The sequence below is a fragment of the Helianthus annuus genome, chromosome 4 (genome assembly GCF_002127325.2).
Source record: "Helianthus annuus cultivar XRQ/B chromosome 4, HanXRQr2.0-SUNRISE, whole genome shotgun sequence".
Taxonomy (NCBI): Eukaryota; Viridiplantae; Streptophyta; class Magnoliopsida; order Asterales; family Asteraceae; genus Helianthus; species Helianthus annuus.
The window spans coordinates 196,261,802-196,280,778 of record NC_035436.2 but is presented as its reverse complement, the minus strand read 5'-3'; the positions used below and the strand labels follow the sequence as shown (position 1 = coordinate 196,280,778).

At 33.8% G+C, this 18,977-nt stretch overlaps 1 protein-coding gene and 1 long non-coding RNA gene across 17 annotated transcripts; one reads left to right on the top strand and one right to left on the bottom strand.

The window, feature by feature from the left end:
* Window positions 1-1,147: 1,147 nt before the first annotated feature.
* Window positions 1,148-7,157, bottom strand: LOC110937780. 16 transcript variants are annotated; one of them, XR_004890780.1, is made up of 18 exons: window positions 7,011-7,147; window positions 6,629-6,749; window positions 6,444-6,507; window positions 6,311-6,348; window positions 5,203-5,861; window positions 4,990-5,122; window positions 4,702-4,874; window positions 4,596-4,617; window positions 4,304-4,491; window positions 4,094-4,225; window positions 3,806-4,005; window positions 3,354-3,721; window positions 3,139-3,269; window positions 2,408-2,476; window positions 2,237-2,298; window positions 2,011-2,162; window positions 1,568-1,668; window positions 1,148-1,477 (listed from the first exon to the last, which is right to left on the bottom strand). It is a non-coding gene; the product is annotated as an uncharacterized LOC110937780 (long non-coding RNA). The 16 variants fall into 16 exon arrangements; XR_004890778.1 differs by lacking the exon at window positions 6,629-6,749 and having other exon boundaries at window positions 4,702-4,901; window positions 7,011-7,157; XR_004890782.1 differs by lacking the exon at window positions 6,629-6,749 and having other exon boundaries at window positions 4,702-4,892; window positions 7,011-7,157.
* Window positions 7,158-16,079: 8,922 nt separating this feature from the next.
* On the top strand, window positions 16,080-17,000 carry LOC110934117. The gene has a single exon (XM_022177307.1). The coding sequence runs from the start codon at window positions 16,080-16,082 to the stop codon at window positions 16,998-17,000; it is 921 nt and encodes a 306-aa protein (XP_022032999.1).
* Window positions 17,001-18,977: the final 1,977 nt, after the last annotated feature.

The window sequence follows — 18,977 nt, the reverse complement described above, 5'->3', positions numbered from 1 at the left end:
CATTTTTTTTTTTAATTTTGCATCTTCCATCACATGTGAAAAGTTTGACCCTTTATAAATAAATGAGTCGATATATAACATGTCAAATTGGTAAAACTAAATATTACCTATTACCAATGAAGTCTGGTCTCTCAATTAGCATACTACCTATTACCATGTAACTTCAACTCTCCCACTTAAAAACACATTGAAAATCTATAAACCACCTATTTATATAAAGATATCAATGAAAATCTATAAACCACCATGTCAGTTTTATGCTTAAACATATAATTATTTCAAGACTATTATATTGTTTTAAATTTTCACTAAAGTTTGGTGCAACTATTTTCAATGTCATGTCACCACACAACTTCCACATCAACAAAAAACTAACTGGGTTAGGGTTTAGTTAGTTCGGAAGTGCTTTCGGCCAATATGTTGAAAGTTGGTAGTGGTGTGATACAAATCGAAAGTTGGGAGTACTATCGGTCAGTTGGTGAAAGTTAGGGTTATTTAAATCTAATATCCCTTTTTAATAATGTACAATGCATAATGATCAAGATATATTAATTAAAGTAACATATATTAATTATTATCATATTACATTTTGTTTATTTTGCCAATAAAATTTAAGAAAATAGTGTTTTAAAGGATTAAGTTAGGTACTTTTAAGGTGTTTATACTATATCTTTTATCAATGATAACACAACATTATTCCATATAAAGTAAATATATATGAATGTATAAATAAACTAAATAAAAAAGCGACATTACAATTACACAAATATACGATATGTCACAAAGTAAATATATCATTAGCTATGTTTACAAAAGCTATGTTTACAAAATGCGGCACCTGTTTACCTTATTTTTTCTATAACTTATTTTATAGAGTTTGGAATTTTGGTTTCTTTGATTGGTCTTGATTTTGATTCGTGAACAAAATACAAAAGATTAGTTCATAAAAAGGCAACACCATAATGGACATTGAGTAAGTAAAACCATTGTATTGTCATAAAAAGGCAACATCATAATGGGCATTGAGTAACGAACTATTAAATAATGGTACGTCTACTATGAAAAGGAACTGTTGAATTTAGGATATACTATACAGTTAGTAGTCATAGGCATAGTTAAAGCCAACTTAGAGTATTAGAATCAAATAGGCCGAACAAACAACGTCGTATTTATTTTTCTTTATAATAGATAAGTTATCACCAATGAATACTCACGGATTTAGATATTTAAAATTTGTTAAACACAACTATATATATAATTTAAAAGACAAATAACGTTTGAAAAAAATCAAAAAATGTGTGAATTTTATTTACATCAAAAAAGATGAATCGTCAATCAACGTTGACCGCCTTCTAAATCGCAATCCATTATGTCAATATCATTATCCGTCATCTTAGCAATGGCCGCCAATCAACATTATCAACCCTCCAAACCACCATCCATTACGTCGGTACCACGATCCGTAATCTCAGCATCTCTGTTGAGGCTCAGAAAAGGTCAAAGCCAAATTTGTTCAAATTGAGTGAAGTCAACGTATAGTGGTGTTTCAATGCACATTAGTACTAACCTTAGCCAATTAGGCTGAACCGTTCTTCATAGTGGTTGTATGGCCACACCTTAGTGGTGATAATGTTCATGAAACCGCAAACTCAACTCCAAGAACACTGTCTATAAGCATAAATATTATCTTAATGTCTTCATATAAATATACAAATCATATTAGTAACAGTAACTAAATACAAAAAGATAAGATTTTAAAGAAAAATCTTTGCTTATTAACCATTTAGGTATTATTAATAGTATTATGTAACTAAATACACATGTTTTTCTTTATTGAAACAATCAACACAAAAGCCAAACCATAAAAAAACAAATCACAGGTAACTTATATTCCACACCAGATGTGGAGGGACACAACATCACTTCCTGTTTTATTGGCATCAAACCACACTCAAAACGGAAGATCAAAGCATTTACAACTGAAGCTTCAAGCTTAACGTGGTTGCTCACCTGTTTGAAGGTTTGACCAATGTGTAGACACCTGCTCCAGCCAGGACTCCAAGTGTGGGCGCCAGTAGGTACACCCATATCGTTGTGTAATTCCCTATTGCAACTGCTGGACCAGTGTGCGCACTATGTTCATGGAACCAGCGCTTGATGGCCTGCCATATAGATTAACAATCATCATTACCATTTTAGCTACTAATCCAACTTAAGGGTGTTCATGACTACTTACCCTTCAACAACCATGTTGTGCATAATAGTAGCTCCATCTTTAGTACCAGCCCATTCTCCCACCTAAATATACACATATATATACCAATGAGCATAACACTTTATAAAAATTATAAAAATAATAATAAAAAACTAAAATATGTTATGTTTATTACAATGCGAGTATTAGTACCAACTACTATGATGCCAAAGAGGAGATCAAGTTAGAAACTTGAGTTACACGGGTTGAATCCATTCATGACTATTCACAAAAACGAAGAAGATAAAAAAACACATTCATGATTAGTCATTCAGCTATTAACGAATAAAAAGTAAACGAATGAAAAATGTATTGCATATAATTAGAAAATCGTGGTATGATGCATATTTTCCTTTTATAATTTCAAATCTACCCAATTTGACCAACTAAAAAAACATGTTATGTTTAATCACTAACGGGTCAAATGGGTGGAGTTATAATATTTAACCAAAAAAAGAAAACTGGTTAAAGGCATGCATAAATTGCGTCAAAACAGTTTATTAAAAATGTTGGATAATAATAATAATAATAACAGTGATACTAATGCGAATTAGTTATTGCAAGTCAAGAAAATGGATAAAATGGCGTCTGAGAAATGGCTTTATCCAACGCGTTTGGACCAGCACTAAAATTAGCCATTTTGACACAAACCACTTTCCAAAACAATAATTTGCGACCCCAAACGCATATTATTAGGTACAGCAAAAAAATAACATTTACAACACAACTTAATTAAAACAACTTTTACTATATAACTTTCAGATTTAGCGTTAAGATGAGTGTTAAGGCAGCTCAGCCTAGGTATGAGCTCAATATCGGTATGAGTGTTAAAGCATATACAAATCTTTTCTTTTAATTATAAAAAATTTCTTTAAATATGTTACCATCAAAGAGCCCATCTTCGAGTTCATCACCAACACTGGCGGAATATATAGGCTTAAAATACTCCTTCTCAACCCTAGAATGAAAATAAGATATTCTGGCTGCCATTCCCTTTTCCCGTTTTCTCTTGTTTCTTCACAAACAGAGAAGTAAGCAATTATTAGCTACAACAAACATTATGGTGGTCAAAATAAAAACCAAAGTCAAAGAGACCTACCGAATTGATTTCCAGTAGCATTAATTTTTTTTAAATAAAATCACATGCTTACTTTATGATATCAGATCCAATGATCTCGTACAAATGTGCATACGCCAGTTAAAAAGGAAGTTGGAGGCATATAATACTCAATGTAATAATCGCATCGTTTCTGAATTGTAGCATGTGACCGAACCATTCCTCTCGTTGGAACTTCTCTTTCTCGGTTTTATCAGCCCCAAACTTTATTGATCAAAAGAACCTACCCAAAAAACGAACAGCGAACATAAGCTGGTATTTTTATTTAGAAAAGTTGATAAACTTTTGAACCCAGCTGAATGTTGGAAGATTCAGTCCTCAAGCTCACCGACATTCACACCAACTTGCAACTGAAATAGAAAGTCAAAGTCAAAGACCTATTATCAAACGACAATACTCATAATTACAAAAAATGGCCAGTAGTTAAAAATCACCAACAGTCGGGTGATGCAACATCGTTGAATTTCTTGCCGGGTTGAACTTGATCCGTCGCTCATGTTCAACTGACTCCAATAACTCTTGAATGCAAATGTTATGTGGAACAGTTGGCTGATGAATCACATGGTATGTGATCTATAGTCGAAAGCGTGGAGATGCATACAACCACCTACCTTAACGTTATCACCTACATTAACTATTAACTATATGTTAACATAGTATTAACTATATATTAATATTGTTAATCAGAGAGAATTAAAAAGAATATGAAGTTTGGTTCTGACCTTGTAAATCAAACTATTAGCCCTATATTCAGAGCTCTCATTTTTTCACGCTTTATTAACTTCACCGACACCTTCCCCCCAATTTGTGTGAAATATTGAATGGCAAATAGGCAAATTGCCGTTAACCCAAACCTAAATAAAATCTTAAATCTTAACCAAATAGATTTCCAGTAGCATTAAGTTTTTTTTAACATAAAATCACATGCTTACCTTATGATATCGGATCCAATGATCTCGTACAAATGTGCATACGCCAGTTCAAAAGGAAGCTGGAGGCATATAATATTGAATATAATAATCGCATCGTTTCTGAATCGTAGCATGTGACCGAACCATTCCTCTCGTTGGAACTTCTCTTTCTTGGTTTATCAGCCCCGAACTTTATTGATCAAAAGAACCTACCCAAAAAATGAACAACGAACATAAGCTGGTATTTATATTTAGAAAGTTGATAGACTTTTGAACCCAGCTGAATGTTCAAAGATTCAGTCCTCAAGCTCACCGGCATTGACACCAGCTTGCAACTGAAACAGAAAGTCAAAGTCAAAGACATATTATCAAACGACAATACTCATAATTACAAAAAATGGCGAGTAGTTAAAAATCACCAACAATCGGGTGATGAAACATCGTTGAATCTCTTGTCGGGTTGAACTTGACCCGTCTCTCATGTTCAACTAACTCCAATAACTCTTGAATGCAAATGTTATGTGGAACAGTTGGCTGATGAATCACATGGTATGTGATCTATAGTCGAAAGAGTGGAGATGCATACAACCACCTACATTAACGTAATCACCTACATTAACTATTAACTATATATTAATATAGTATTAACTATATATTAATATAGTTAATCAGAGAGAATTAAAAAGAATATGAAGTTTGGTTCTGACCTTGTAAATCAAACTGTTAGCCCTATATTCAGAGCTCTCGTTTTTTTCACGCTTTATTAACTTCACTAACACCTTCCCCCCAATTTGTGTGAAATATTGAACGGCAAATAGGTAAATTGCCGTTAACCCAAACCTAAAATAAAATCTTAAATCTTAACCAAATTGATTTCCAGTAGCATTAAAGTTTTTTTTTACATAAAATCACATGCTTACTTTATCATATCGGATCCAATGATCTCGTACCAATGTGCATACGCCAGTTCAAAAGGAAGCTGGAGGCATATAATACTCAATATAATAATCGCATCGTTTCTGAACGTAGCATGTGACCGAACCATTCCTCTCGTTGGAACTTCTCTTTCTCGGTTTTATCAGCCCCGAACTTTATTGATCAAAAGAACCTACCCAAAAAACGAACATAAGCTGGTATTTTTATTTAGAAAAGTTGATAGACTTTGAACCCAGCTGAATGTTGGAAGATTCGGTCCTCAAGCTCACTGGCATTCACACCAACTTGCAACTGAAACGGAAAGTCAAAGTCAAAGACCTATTATCAAACGACAATACTCATAATTACAAAAAATCGCCAGTAGTTAAAAATCATCAACAGTCGGTTGATGAAATATCGTCGAATTTATTGTCGGGTTGAACTTGAGCCGTCTCTCATGTTCATCTAACTCCAATAACTCTTGAATGCAAATGCTATATGGTACAGTTGTCTGATGAATCACATGGTATGTGATCTATAGTCTAAAGCGTGGACAGGCATTCCACCACCTAAGCAATTGGTTACTCATTGCTTTCACGACACCTACACTAAGTATCGTTAGCATCACTTGATTCTAAGTGCCCAATATCTTCATACTGTCAAGCTGCAAAAAAAAATCACTCTTAACAACTCGTATCTTTTTCCGAATATAATGAGTTTGATTTGATTTTTACATCTAATTCAGTTCTTAATGTTTCTTTATGCAACTTGGTACTTCAATTCTAGTCTCTATCGGTCCTATTTACATGAAGGGTTTCCCAGAACAAATTATATGTTTAAAAAAGAGCCATAATATGTGGAATGTAAAAATAAAAAGAAACCAGTACATATCAATATTTAGTTTAAAAAATATAATATCATATCATATTGAGATAATTTTATGCATACCACCACAAATAAACTAAGATTAACCAAGTTGTACAGATAAAAATGATAAAAAAAATATGCAAAATGCATGATTAACGAAGCTGTACAGATAAAAATGATTAAAAAATATGCAAAATGCATGATATTTACGGCAGTCGCAGAGTTGGTTGATGTATAAAAAATTACCTAAGTGTTTCCCAAATCTTTGAATGAGCTTCTGGTGTCTGCAAAATCAAAAGAAAACAGTTGAGAAGCCATTAAGTAAATACTTGAATTAACTTGGATCAAATGCAAGTCTAATAACAGGATCTTCAGCCACCTGCAAAACTCTTTTATGCGTGATCACATCCTCCGCTCTCTCCACGTTAACATCCAACGCATATCTGTCACCAACAACCACACATACTCTTCAAAAATCACTCACATCACATAAACAATAAATTAAACACATTCCGTACGCCACATCATTTAACAACACCAATTCGTAAACCTAATATCGCTTACATATTGCATTGAAACAGATTGATTGATAACCAGAAGCTCTCAAAAATCAGTCAACTCAGAGAAACATAAAACTAATAACATTCTGTATGCCACATCATTAAACAACACCAATTCGCAAAACCTAAAAGCAAAGAACAAAAGGGGAATTATAAATTCCATTGTTCACATCTTTAGATCTGATTATTTTATAATCAAATCAACAACAAAAGGTGAAAAAGAAAACCTAAAACCCTAAAAACGAACTGTTCTATAATGAAATCAATAATAAATGAAGACTTTTTTAGATTCCAGATGGTCTTTGAGATTTGAAATCGTGATTGCAATTGAGAAATTAGTTAAAACCCTAAATTGATTCTTTGAAACATTGATGTTGTTCACATACCTGCTCGTTGTAAATGATGTAGAAACAAAGATGATCAGAAGAATGCAGAAGGCGGTCATAGATCCAAGTTTGAATTTGAAGACGATGTAGAGTGAAGCCAGAGAGAGAGAAACTGAAAGAATGAATTAGGGTTTCCAAGGTTTAAGAGAAGAAGCGTGTTTAATATGCGACCCAAATCCAGTTTCAGACCCGATTCAGAAACGGATCCCGCGTCCAAATTAACTTTTTGGTTTGTGTATTGTCAAATGTCGTTTGTGTATAGAGAATTAGACAATTTTCCTCCCAAAATCAAGGTTCACTAAACCAATGGATGCCACATCAGCAAAATGGCTCCACCATTCAAGGACACATAGCCCAAATCATCTCATTTATTAATATATATAGATTTAATAATATTAAAATCTGATTTTGTTAGCCTTTTACTGAATTTAGTCTGATCAAATGTGAGGATTCAGCGAAAAGAATAGAAGTGAAATCTTTTTAATTAGTAATAGTGTAAACTATTTGTTTAAAAGTCATTAGCCTAATTGTTTATTAATTTACATAACTATATTTAATTTAATATAATCTAGATAATAAAGTAAAATGAAATTGCGAATCATGTTAAAAACAAAAAGTAAACAAGAAGCCATGGGTTCATAACGATGACATGTGGAAAAGGGCCAGATTAGGGTCGGCTCAACTATTTTGATGGCCTTAAGCGAAAGAAAAAAAAACTGGTTGTACAGTTAACATCTAAAGGTTCATCACTATTATTTTCATCCACATTCAAAGGTTCATCGCTATTATTTTCATCCACATTTAAAGGTTCATTGCTATTATGTTCATCCACATTTAAAGGTTCATTGCTACTAAGTTCATCCACTTTTAACGGTTCACTATTATTATCATTCACAGTTGTTACATATTTTAACAAAGATCCTTTTAATGATTCCATCTGAGCTTCTAATTTTTGTTTTTTCATTCTCTTAGAATGACCCGATTCATACTTTCTACATCTATTGGACATTATAGATTCACTAGTTGCAACTAAATTCACACAATCAAATTCACAGATTGCAAAAGGCTAAACAATAATCAAAATCAACAGGAAACAGATTCACAAATTGCAAAAGGCTAAACTGTAATCAAAATCAACAGGAAAAAGATTAGGGCAAGAAGTGTACGAGTACCTTAGAAGTTAGAACCGCAAATTAGAAACCAGAATCAAGTTTTGCTCCTTTGCCTTTGAAATCGGGAGACTCTAGAACGACAACCAACGACCCTCACAATCATATGTAATTTTAGATTTCGAATTTGATTGTATATATGTCAGAACACAACATAGAATTAAGAACAAATTGGCAAAATTGACTATCACTGTTGAAGAAAAAATCACAGATTATTGCATATATATAGCGTATATTGTTCGTTAGAACTTTGATACCTCAAGATTCAAAGATAAAAACAATAACAAAATAGACGTTAGAACTTTGTTACCTAAAATCGGCGCTGCAAATTCTCTTCTTTCCATCTGCGACGCCTAAACCTAGCATCCATCATTCCAAATTTCCCTTGCCGCTTCGTTTCCAAAACCCATTTCATCGTTTGATTGGCAGTCGCTTGCGGCTTGTCTTCTCTCTTCTGTTCGTGAAATCGTTCCTAATAAACTACCCTAATCATTGCTTGTACGTTCTCAATTAACCACGCGCCTTGTTTTAAGTTATAGACCTTGCGGCCCAACTGCCAACTAATCCTCTATGCCACTAAGCCCACTTTGCTGTAAGCCCAAATCGAAAACAGGCTATATATAAAAAAATTTGGACTGGAGGTCCTATAAAATTGGTGGCCTAAAGCCCTCGCTTGAGTTTACTGGCCCATGGGCCGGCCCTGGGCCAGATATTCTTGCTTTACCTTGAGCTCCCAAAATGGTTGAGCTGACCCTGACTTTCGCTAAATTAAATTGCAAATAAACTAGGAAACAACAAACAAGAACACATGACATAATTAAGTTCGAGTTCAATACATGTAAGTCAAGTAACTCGTATAAAACAGACCATGCTAATCACATAGACATAATTTCACTTAATGCTTGAATGGAATACTATCAACACGACACATATACATTAGTCCAATTGACGAGAATTGATTAGTGATAAATTACCTTTAAGTCTTATTTATCTGTACACTAAAATGGGATGTACTACACTACAGTGAAAAATTATCTCATTTTGTGTCTATTATCAGTACATATGTTCATCATGTCAGTATTTATTGGTACAAGTAACATGTTAAAAAGTAAGAACAACATGTTATTGGTTTAGCATGCTGCAACGCGCACGTGTGTATAAAGCATTAGTGCTTGATTGTATTTAATCTTTGCTTTATTTTGTTCCCTTTCTTTATAATTCATTTTTAATCGAACCTTAAAAAATGTATAGTCATTCATCGTTTAATAAAATGTGTTATGCATGGTTTTCTAAAAACCACCCGTATTTGCACACGCGTTTTACTACTAGTACTATATAATAAAAGATACCAATGGATGACACGTGTCATGCATTAGAGTCATCATTTTTTGTGTTTTCCTGCCTTTTTTCTTGCTTAATTATAGTTAGTATCTTTATTATCTTTTTAACTAAAGATATATTATACATAAATTTATAGATTATAGATACTTATCTTTTTAACGAAATATAATTTTTATATAAATACCAAAGAAATTTAATAAGAAACTAATTATTAAATTTTTCAATAAACGTATATTTTTTTACTTAAAAGCTTCACCAAATTCAAAATTATGTTTATTAACACATTTTATAATTATCACGTCAATGTTTATTTTTTTTTAAATGCATGTGTTGACGACTGTATATGTTAAAAATTAAACCATGTTTTTATTATTTTAGTATAATACACAGGATTATTGAATCGTGCAACGTATATGTTATTTTAAATGGCAAATACCATAAAAGACCAATGTATTTTATCATATTTCTCATAAAAGTCTCTTAACAACTTTTTGCATGTAAAAAAACCAGCATACTTTCTGTTTTGTCTCACAAAAATCCATTCACATTTTTTTTGAACATTAAAGTCCTTTCAGGGAACAAATTATGACATTTTTTTAAACTTGCTACATGAAGTTATGTTTTAACCTAAGATATATTTGAAAATTCATAGGTAATCGCAATAGAGCCGAAAACAGGTTAAAAACGAAAATCGAATAAAAGATGATGAAACCCGAACCAAATAAAATGAAGTCGGTTTATATGTAGCCCAATAAACCGAGTAACCAAAGTAAAGCATACTTTATATTTAGTTGAATAAACCCAGTTATACGAATTCGTTGTATTCGGTTGAAATTGAAAACCAAACCAAATTCGAATGCAATTTGTGATTCAGTTTTGAAGTACTTAAATTTGTTTAGTTTGATTCGATTTTTAGTTTAACCCAAAAAAAAATTAAGCCGAATAAAAGGAACCAAATAATCGAAAAATAAACTGAAAAGAACCGATGGACACCTCTAATGGTTCCAAATTGTATAAACTATTTTTGTCTTAAATTTATTCAAATTTAACATGTGAAGAGATTTTAATGTTCAAAAAATTGTTGAGGGATTTTTTTGAAATAAACAGAAAGTATGATGGTTTTTCATATGCAAAAAATTGTGTAGGGATTTTTTATGAGAAAGTATGTTGGTTTTTTATGATATTTCTCCTATTTAAAACATAACTTTTTTATAACTAAACATATAACATTATATTTGCCTGCCCGTTGTAACACCTCGTAAAATCGTGGCCAATAATGTGCCAACACGTGTCCCTATTCCTATTTATGCCTATCATTGGCTGGGAGGGACTAAAGGCGTCAACATGCTGAAACTATGCCTCTGAGTGACCCTTTAACGAACCGAGAGCTTGACGATGTTCGGTCATACTTCCGGGTGTACCAAATATTGGCCTTGAGGGACTAATTATGATAATACAAGAGAGTTTATAAGTGAAGGGGCTAAAAGTGGCAACTTTTCAAGGAGTTTTGAGAGTTTATAAGTGAAGGGGCTAAAATATTGGCCTTGAGGGACTAATTAACAATCTATTTCTTTCGATAAAAAGAGTAACCCAAAAAAACTGGTCTTTCCAAGAACCAAGGGTTGTAACCATAGAGGAAATTAAGCAGACATCAACCTGAGATGTTTCAAAGGTAAACCAGTCACCGTTCTTCGCACCAGGTTACATCAACCAGTAGGACTTTGATCAATCGATTTATCCAAACCCGGAGCAACCAGATTGAACTTCGAATCAATTCCCCACTCTTGGCAAAATGCCTCAACTTCTTCTTCAGTAAGGCGTGAATAACTAACGAACAGATCCTTACGAACACCCATGAGAAATGATCGAAAGAAAGAAAAGAAAAATGTAACCTGGTGCCGCCAACTAAAAACAACTAAGACATCTCTCGCGTTTTCAACTCATTATCTTGTCATCTTGATCATACTTAAATATATTGGATTTAACTGATAAGCAACAACATGAAGACTCCTACGCAACATCCTATCCCAACGATCAACAATAATACGTATAATTATCATACCTTCAAAAATGTAACCTGGTGAAGCCTAGGTTATTTTGCGGGCACTTGCTTTGGCTTATGTGAAGACTAATCCTCCTAGTAAGATTGCTTTAACTTTGAATAACATGCTAATAATATAAAAGATACTATTCTGGTAAACTTTTTTCTTATTAGATGAGTGGTGGAGATGTCTAGGAGTGCAGACGTTTGCAATAAGTATTTTAAGTCAAATTGCATTTTGAGTTAATTACAACAGATAGACCTTCTGGTTTATTGAAAGTAACACCTTTGAGTACTAACTATGTTTTTTACAGGTTCAGGTTCTATGGTTTAAATTTTGTAACACCTTTGGGTATTAATACCAAATGTAATTAATTTTTCTGTTATGTTAAGGGCATTTTAGTCATTTAACATATAATTATTGTAACAACTCTCTAAAAACACTCTAGAACGAGCCATAATCAAAGCTCCGGACACGCACAACGAGACCCGACACGAAAAACGAAGAATCTTATCCTGGCATCCCAGGCGCCACGCGCCAGAAACACATGCACTTCTCGCGACGCATTGGGGAGGTCCAAGACAAGTGTCACCATTTCGTGACAAGTGTCAAAGCTATGCCATCGACGAGGCTGGCCTAGCCCTAGCTAGGTGCCATCGCGCCACGCGAGGGAACCCCCTGATTCCCGAGCGACGATGCACCATCAGCACCAGTAACCCCGAACAAAATGAGAAGACCAGCCACTCGTCTCTTCCCTGAACCAGATAGTCGCCGTTCCCCCGTCCCTTAAAGATGCAAGAATGGTGTCTAGCTTCACACAAGATATGGGTTGACCCGTAGGTTTGTATCAAAATGTCTTTATTGATTATCTGTTATTGAGAGACAATCAAATTTTTATGTTGTTTGGCTTCCACATCCGGTAATGAATAGTAAAAAATGGGCTGAAGCACATGACACAAAGTAACTGGTATATTTTAGATGAGTAATTTTCAAGTCCTTTGCCCAAGTAGGTCTCAAGAGGCAGAATGCTTTCCTCAGTTCCATAATCAACATACTGCACAAGATGACATAATGTTAACAAGAAGAACCCATTAAATGCATAAGGCATAAACTATAAATTCTTAGCTAATTGTTTGTTAAATCCATATCCATACCCTATTGTAACAACCTGACTTTTCGGTTGTTATCGATTTACCATTTATCACGTTCTGTAACCACCTTGTACTCCGAGATTCTATTATAATGGTTTACTATATTTTAAATGCATTTTATCTCGCTTATTTATCGCTTAAATGCTTAATAACACATGTCGGTATATTACCGGACATGAATTTACAGGGTGTTACATCCTCACCCACTTAAAAGAAATCTCGACCTCGAGATATATTTAAAAAGATAGGGGGGGGGGTACTTCTGTCGCATATTAGACTCGACCTCCCATGTATACTTGGGGCCTCGACGAGCATCCCACTTAACCTTTACAATAGGTATCTTTTTTCCTTCGGAGCTTCTTAACCAACAAACGGGTGTCCGACATTTTCTCCCATACAAGGCCTCAAAAGGAGCAACCTTGATTCTTGTATGATAACTGTTATTATAGGAGAATTCAATTAGGGGTAAGTGGCCATCCCAACTTAAAGTTAATATTGATTTAGCTTAAATACCTAAACAGCCGGGACTCACCTAATCATCCAAATCAAACCTCCGGTACCTTTCTTTATATAGTCATTAAACAGATTCTATAACAAAATTATTATACCAAAGCAATTGTCTCAGTATAAGAAGTAAACACACTCGGATTTCTCTATCGAGAGAGGAGAGAGCTGATGACAATAGTCCCTGGAGACTACGACTCAAAACTAATGGTGGCAAATTCAAGTCTTTTATTTACAAATGGGCGGTTCAGGTTGTTGTTTAGCTTAATGCGTCAAATGATTCAAACAAAAAATTACTATTTTAGTAAAAGGGATGGCATCCCCGGTAAATAAATTTATTTACAACCTAAGATCATTGGTCACTATGGCGGTCCGGTTAAGTTAACTTAGCAAATATCAAATAATCTACCGGTTCGAGGCATTGTCCGATTCGCCGGTTCGGACGGTCCGACCTGCAGGTTTGATTATTATTATTTTTTTCTTTTCGACCCACATGTTAAATACATTAAATGTCAATCCAAAGAAAGTAACGAAAACTCACAATCAGAAAACAAACCTATCAGATCTGGGCTTGTAAAATTCTTGAATGTAGCATAAAAACTCAGATCTGCAAAGTTTTGCTTGTCATCTCAACCGCTCCATCTTCATCTACAACAAAACAACAAAAAAACGTCAAAGATTAACGGTAGCACCGTAGATTTGAGAAAACTTTCAGCAGAAAATAGAAAAAACCTACCTGATTTCCATCTTCATCCACCGATTGCAACTATATCGAACAGATCTGGGCTTGTCATCTTCCCTAGCTCTGCTTGTTTCCTGCAAAGTTATTAGAGAAAGAAAAAATCTCAGATCTGCAAAGTGTTGCTTGCCATCTTCTCCTACAACAAAACAACCAAAAATGTCAAAAATTAAGGGTAGCCCAGTAGATCTATATCTGAGAAAAGTTTTAGTAGAAAATAGAAAAAACCTACCTGATTGCAACTACACCGAAGCTTCATCTTTCTAATTTCCCTAGATCCATCTTTGATCGCTAGAGAAAGAGAGAGAGCGGATGGAGAGGAGAGGCAGATAAGAGTGAGAAACCCTAGATCTGTTTGTGTGTGTTTTTTTGTTTGAGTGATACAAGGGTATTATTGGAAAGTAACTTCACATATGTGTTTCATGTGCTTAAAATACCTGTACATCATGCTTTAAAGGTGTTTTAAGTAAAGTGTCAAATTACCTTAAGTTGTCCTTGCAATATGCTTATTAATATAGTATAGATATGTATAGATAGATGTATATACATTATACAATATCCGGCATAGTAGTTGTTAATACACTCTATTTAAACCCACGATGGATTTTAATATTTCTGAGAACATCTTTTAACTATGCTTCACAGAATTTATCTTCGATGATACAACGTGTTAGTCTAGCTTATATTTAAACTAAACAATACAATGTAAACTATAAATAATAATAATCATAATGTTTGGATTATTATATTTAAACCTACTTTTATTTTATTTGGCAATGCGGTGTAAGTCTAAAACAATCCGATTACATATAAATGATAGGAAAAGATTGCAAATTATTTAGTTATTTTATGTCATATAAGTTGGGGAAAAAAATTCATGAGCACTTTCGTTTTACGAAACTTGATAATTTTGTCTTTGAGTTATATATAAAACTTTATCCAGAAAACAAATTTCATGTATCCAATACTTAATACGCTCTTTCACCAAAACAAGGTCATTTGAATTTTTTTCAACGTTTACCCTGCAGTCTCTTTCATCACATGTGGGTTTGATGTACCCTCTTTCACCAAAATAAATCTACTCTAGTGTCTCCTTAAAACACACAACCCACACCACTTGCAAACTTAAAAGTGGTGTGTAAGTAAGCATTTATTTTCTTGTCACCCCAACCCCAATCTGCCAAACACCCACACATATATCATTTCTTTTCCCCTTCTCTGCCATTACTACATACCAATGTTTTGAAAACCGGACCGGGCCGGCCGGTCGGAACGGTCCGGCCGGGATCCGGCGGGCACACCGGGCCGGTTCACTATGTAATTCCATTTCTGCAGCGATCCGGCGGTCGGGCCGGCCAGTCTCAATTAGATCAGGTCGGGCCGGTTATGCTTTATTTTTTTTAATTGATAGAAAGATAACAAAACCTAATCCTTTCACTACTCAAACTCAAAACACGCCTCCAGACTCATCCTTTCTGTACGCACGCAGCTTCTTCATTCTCCATCATCCATCATCGATCTACAATCCCAAGCGGCCTTATCCTTCAGGTTCTGATCCTATTCGGCTGTTCCTCATCCTTTCAGGTTCGATTCTTTGTTTAATCTTGGTCTCGATTCTCTGTATTCGGTTGTTCTGATCCTATTACAGTTGATTGTTCATTGTTGTGTTTGATACTTTGATAGTTAGTTCAGTTGATTCTCAGTGTTGATTGTTGTATGCATTCTCTCGATTCTCTGTACAATTGATTGTTTTGTTTGATAGTTAGTTCAGTTGCAGGATTTGTGTTTAAAAGTGACAAATTTCTCGATTCAGTTTCTGTTAAATCACTCGGTTGTTGCAGGATTTGTGTTTGATAGTTAATTGAAGTGAATTCGATATGTTTATTTGAATTGTGAATTCGATATGTTTGTTTGAATTGTGAAAATTTGTAATTTTTTAGAATGGATTCACAAGAAGAAGAGGAAATTAATCCCCAATCCGAGTCGACCGCTCACTCTAATGTTCGCTCGAAGACGGATATCACATGGAAATATGTTACCGAAGCTCAAGATGAAAATGGTAAAAAGATGCGCATTTGTACATTTTGCAACAAGTCATTTCGGGGGTGGGGGGCATTAACTGAATGAAACAACTTCTTGGTGGAGTTAAAGGAAATGTAGCTGCGTGTTTAAAGGTTCCGGCGGATGTAAGGTGTCAAATGAAAACTTTGTTTGGAGAGAGTACGCAAAAAGGTAAAAATATAGTTTCAGAGACTGAGACGGGTAGCACACTAAAAACAAAAAATCTTGGTAAAAGGAAAGCTTCTTCAACATCCGACAAAGCACAATCGTATTTCTCAAGAGGTATAAATGATCATACTCAACCTTCAATTAGATCTGTATGGCAAAGTAAGGAAAGAGTTCATGATACAGATTTAGCTGTAGCCATGTGGCTATATGATGCATGCATACCTATGAATGCCGTAAATTCTCCTTTTTTTCCGATTGCAATGAGTAAAGTAGCTTCCATGGGGCATGGATATACGGGACCTTCCTACCATCAAGTTCGTGTAAATTTATTGAAAGATGCTAAGCAATCTGTGAAACTTATCGTTGATTCTTATAGAGAGCAATGGGCTGAAAGAGGTTGCGCTATAATGAGTGATGGATGGAGAGACGTTAGACAAAGAGCTCTAATTAATTTTTTGGTTTATTGTCCAACGGGGATTTCATTCATCAAATCTGTTGATGCTTCTGATATTGAGAGTAATGCTGAAGGTTTATGCCATTTGTTCAGTGAAATTGTTGAGATTGTTGGTTCCAAGAATATTGTTCACTTGGTCACTGATAATGCTGCAAATTACAAAGCTGCGGGAAGATTATTATGTGATAGATATCCAATGATTTCTTGGTCTCCTTGTGCGGCTCACTGTATAAATTTGATCTTGAAGGATGTTTACTTTGATACAACTTGCATCACGAATTACAGTTTTCATCTACAACCACAAGTGGCCTCTAAATTGGTTGAGAAAAAGACCCGGTTTGACAGAAATTATCCGTCCTAGGGCCACCCAATTTGGCACACCATTCATTGCATTGAATATATATTTTTATATAATTTATGACGTAATCCGGGTCTTAAATCCGGTCGAACCGGTCGGACCGGTCCGACCTTTGACCCCGTAAGACGACCGGGTCGACCTCCGGTCCGGTTCTGAAAACATTGAACACACTTCAAGTTCAAGTTCTCAAGTGTTCCAAGTTTTTCTTACCATTCTTTCTCCTTGCTTAAAGTAAGAATCTAACCTTTGAATTATACATACATACACACACATATATATATATATATATATATATATATAGGGAAAGTATAATGTACTTCAAGGCTTAACCTACATTAACATACATGACAAAAAATATAACGTGCGTTATTATCATAGAACGTGCGTGATTATAGTCCCATGCGTGATTATGCGGTCCCATGCGTGATTATGTGGTCCCATGCGTGATTATACCCCTGATCCAACGGTTACCATTGTCTCCTACGTAATGTATGATAAGGCTTTTTGTATGTTAACCTTACTCTATATATATATATATATATATATATATATATATATATATATATATATATATATATATATATATATATATATATTTGTTCTTAGTGTAAGTTAGCTTGGTTTTGTATGTTTAATTCACCCAAGCTAACTTACACTAAGAGTATATATACATATATATATATATATAATTCGAAGGTTACTCGGTTTATTGGGCTACATATAAACCGAATTCATTTTATTTGGTTCGGGTTTCATCGTCTTTTGTTCGATTTTCGTTTTTTACCTGTTTTCGGCTCTATAACGATGACCTATGAATTTTCAAACATATCTTAGGTTAAAACATAACTTCATGTAGCAAGTTTAAAAAAAATGTCATAATTTGTTCCCTGAAAGGACTCTAATGTTCAAAAAAAAATATGGATGGATTTTTGTGAGACAAAACAGAAAGTATGCTGGTTTTTTACATGCAAAAAGTTGTTAAGGGACTTTTATGAGAAAAATGATAAAATACATTGGTCTTTTATGGTATCTGCCATTTAAAATAACATATACTTTGCACGATTCAATAATCCCGTGTATTATACTAAAATAATAAAAACATGGTTTAACTTTTAACATATGCAGTCGTCAACACATGCATTTAAAAAAAATGAACATTGACGTGATAATTATAAAATGTGTTAATAAACATAATTTTGAATTTGGTGAAGCTTTTAAGTAAAAAAATATATGTTTATTGAAAAATTTAATAATTAGTTTCATATTAAATTTCTTTGGTACTTATATAAAAATTATATATCGTTAAAAAGATAAGTATCTATAATCTATAAATTTATATATAATATATCTTTAGTTAAAAAGATAATAAAGATACTAACTATAATTAAGCAAGAAAATAGGCAGGAAAACACAAAAATTGATGACTCTAATGCATGACACGTGTCATCCATGGGTATCTTTTATTATATAGTACTAGTAGTAAAACCCGTGTGCAAACACGGGTGGTTTTTAGAAAACCATGCATACCACATTTGATTAAACGATGAATGACTATACATTTTTTAAGGTTTGATTAAAAATGAATTATAAAGAAAGGAAACAAAATAAAGCAAAGATTAAATACAATCAAGCACTAAAGCTTTATACACACGTGCGCGTTGCAGCAAGCTAAACCAATAACATGTTCTTATTTTTTAACATGTTACTTGTACCAATAAATAGTGACATGATGAACATATGTACTGACAATAGACACAAAAAATAAGATAATTTATTAGTGTAGTGTAGTACATCCCATTTTAGTGTACAGATAAATAAGACTTAAAGGTAATTTATCACTGATCAATTCTCGTCAACAATCGTTAATTTTTCCCTAACTAAACTGAGGCTAGAACCGGGAAAGCAGTTTTGTGATTACCATGGCTCGTCTTTCCCATAACACAATAGATTATCATGGCTTGTCTTTCCCATAACACAATA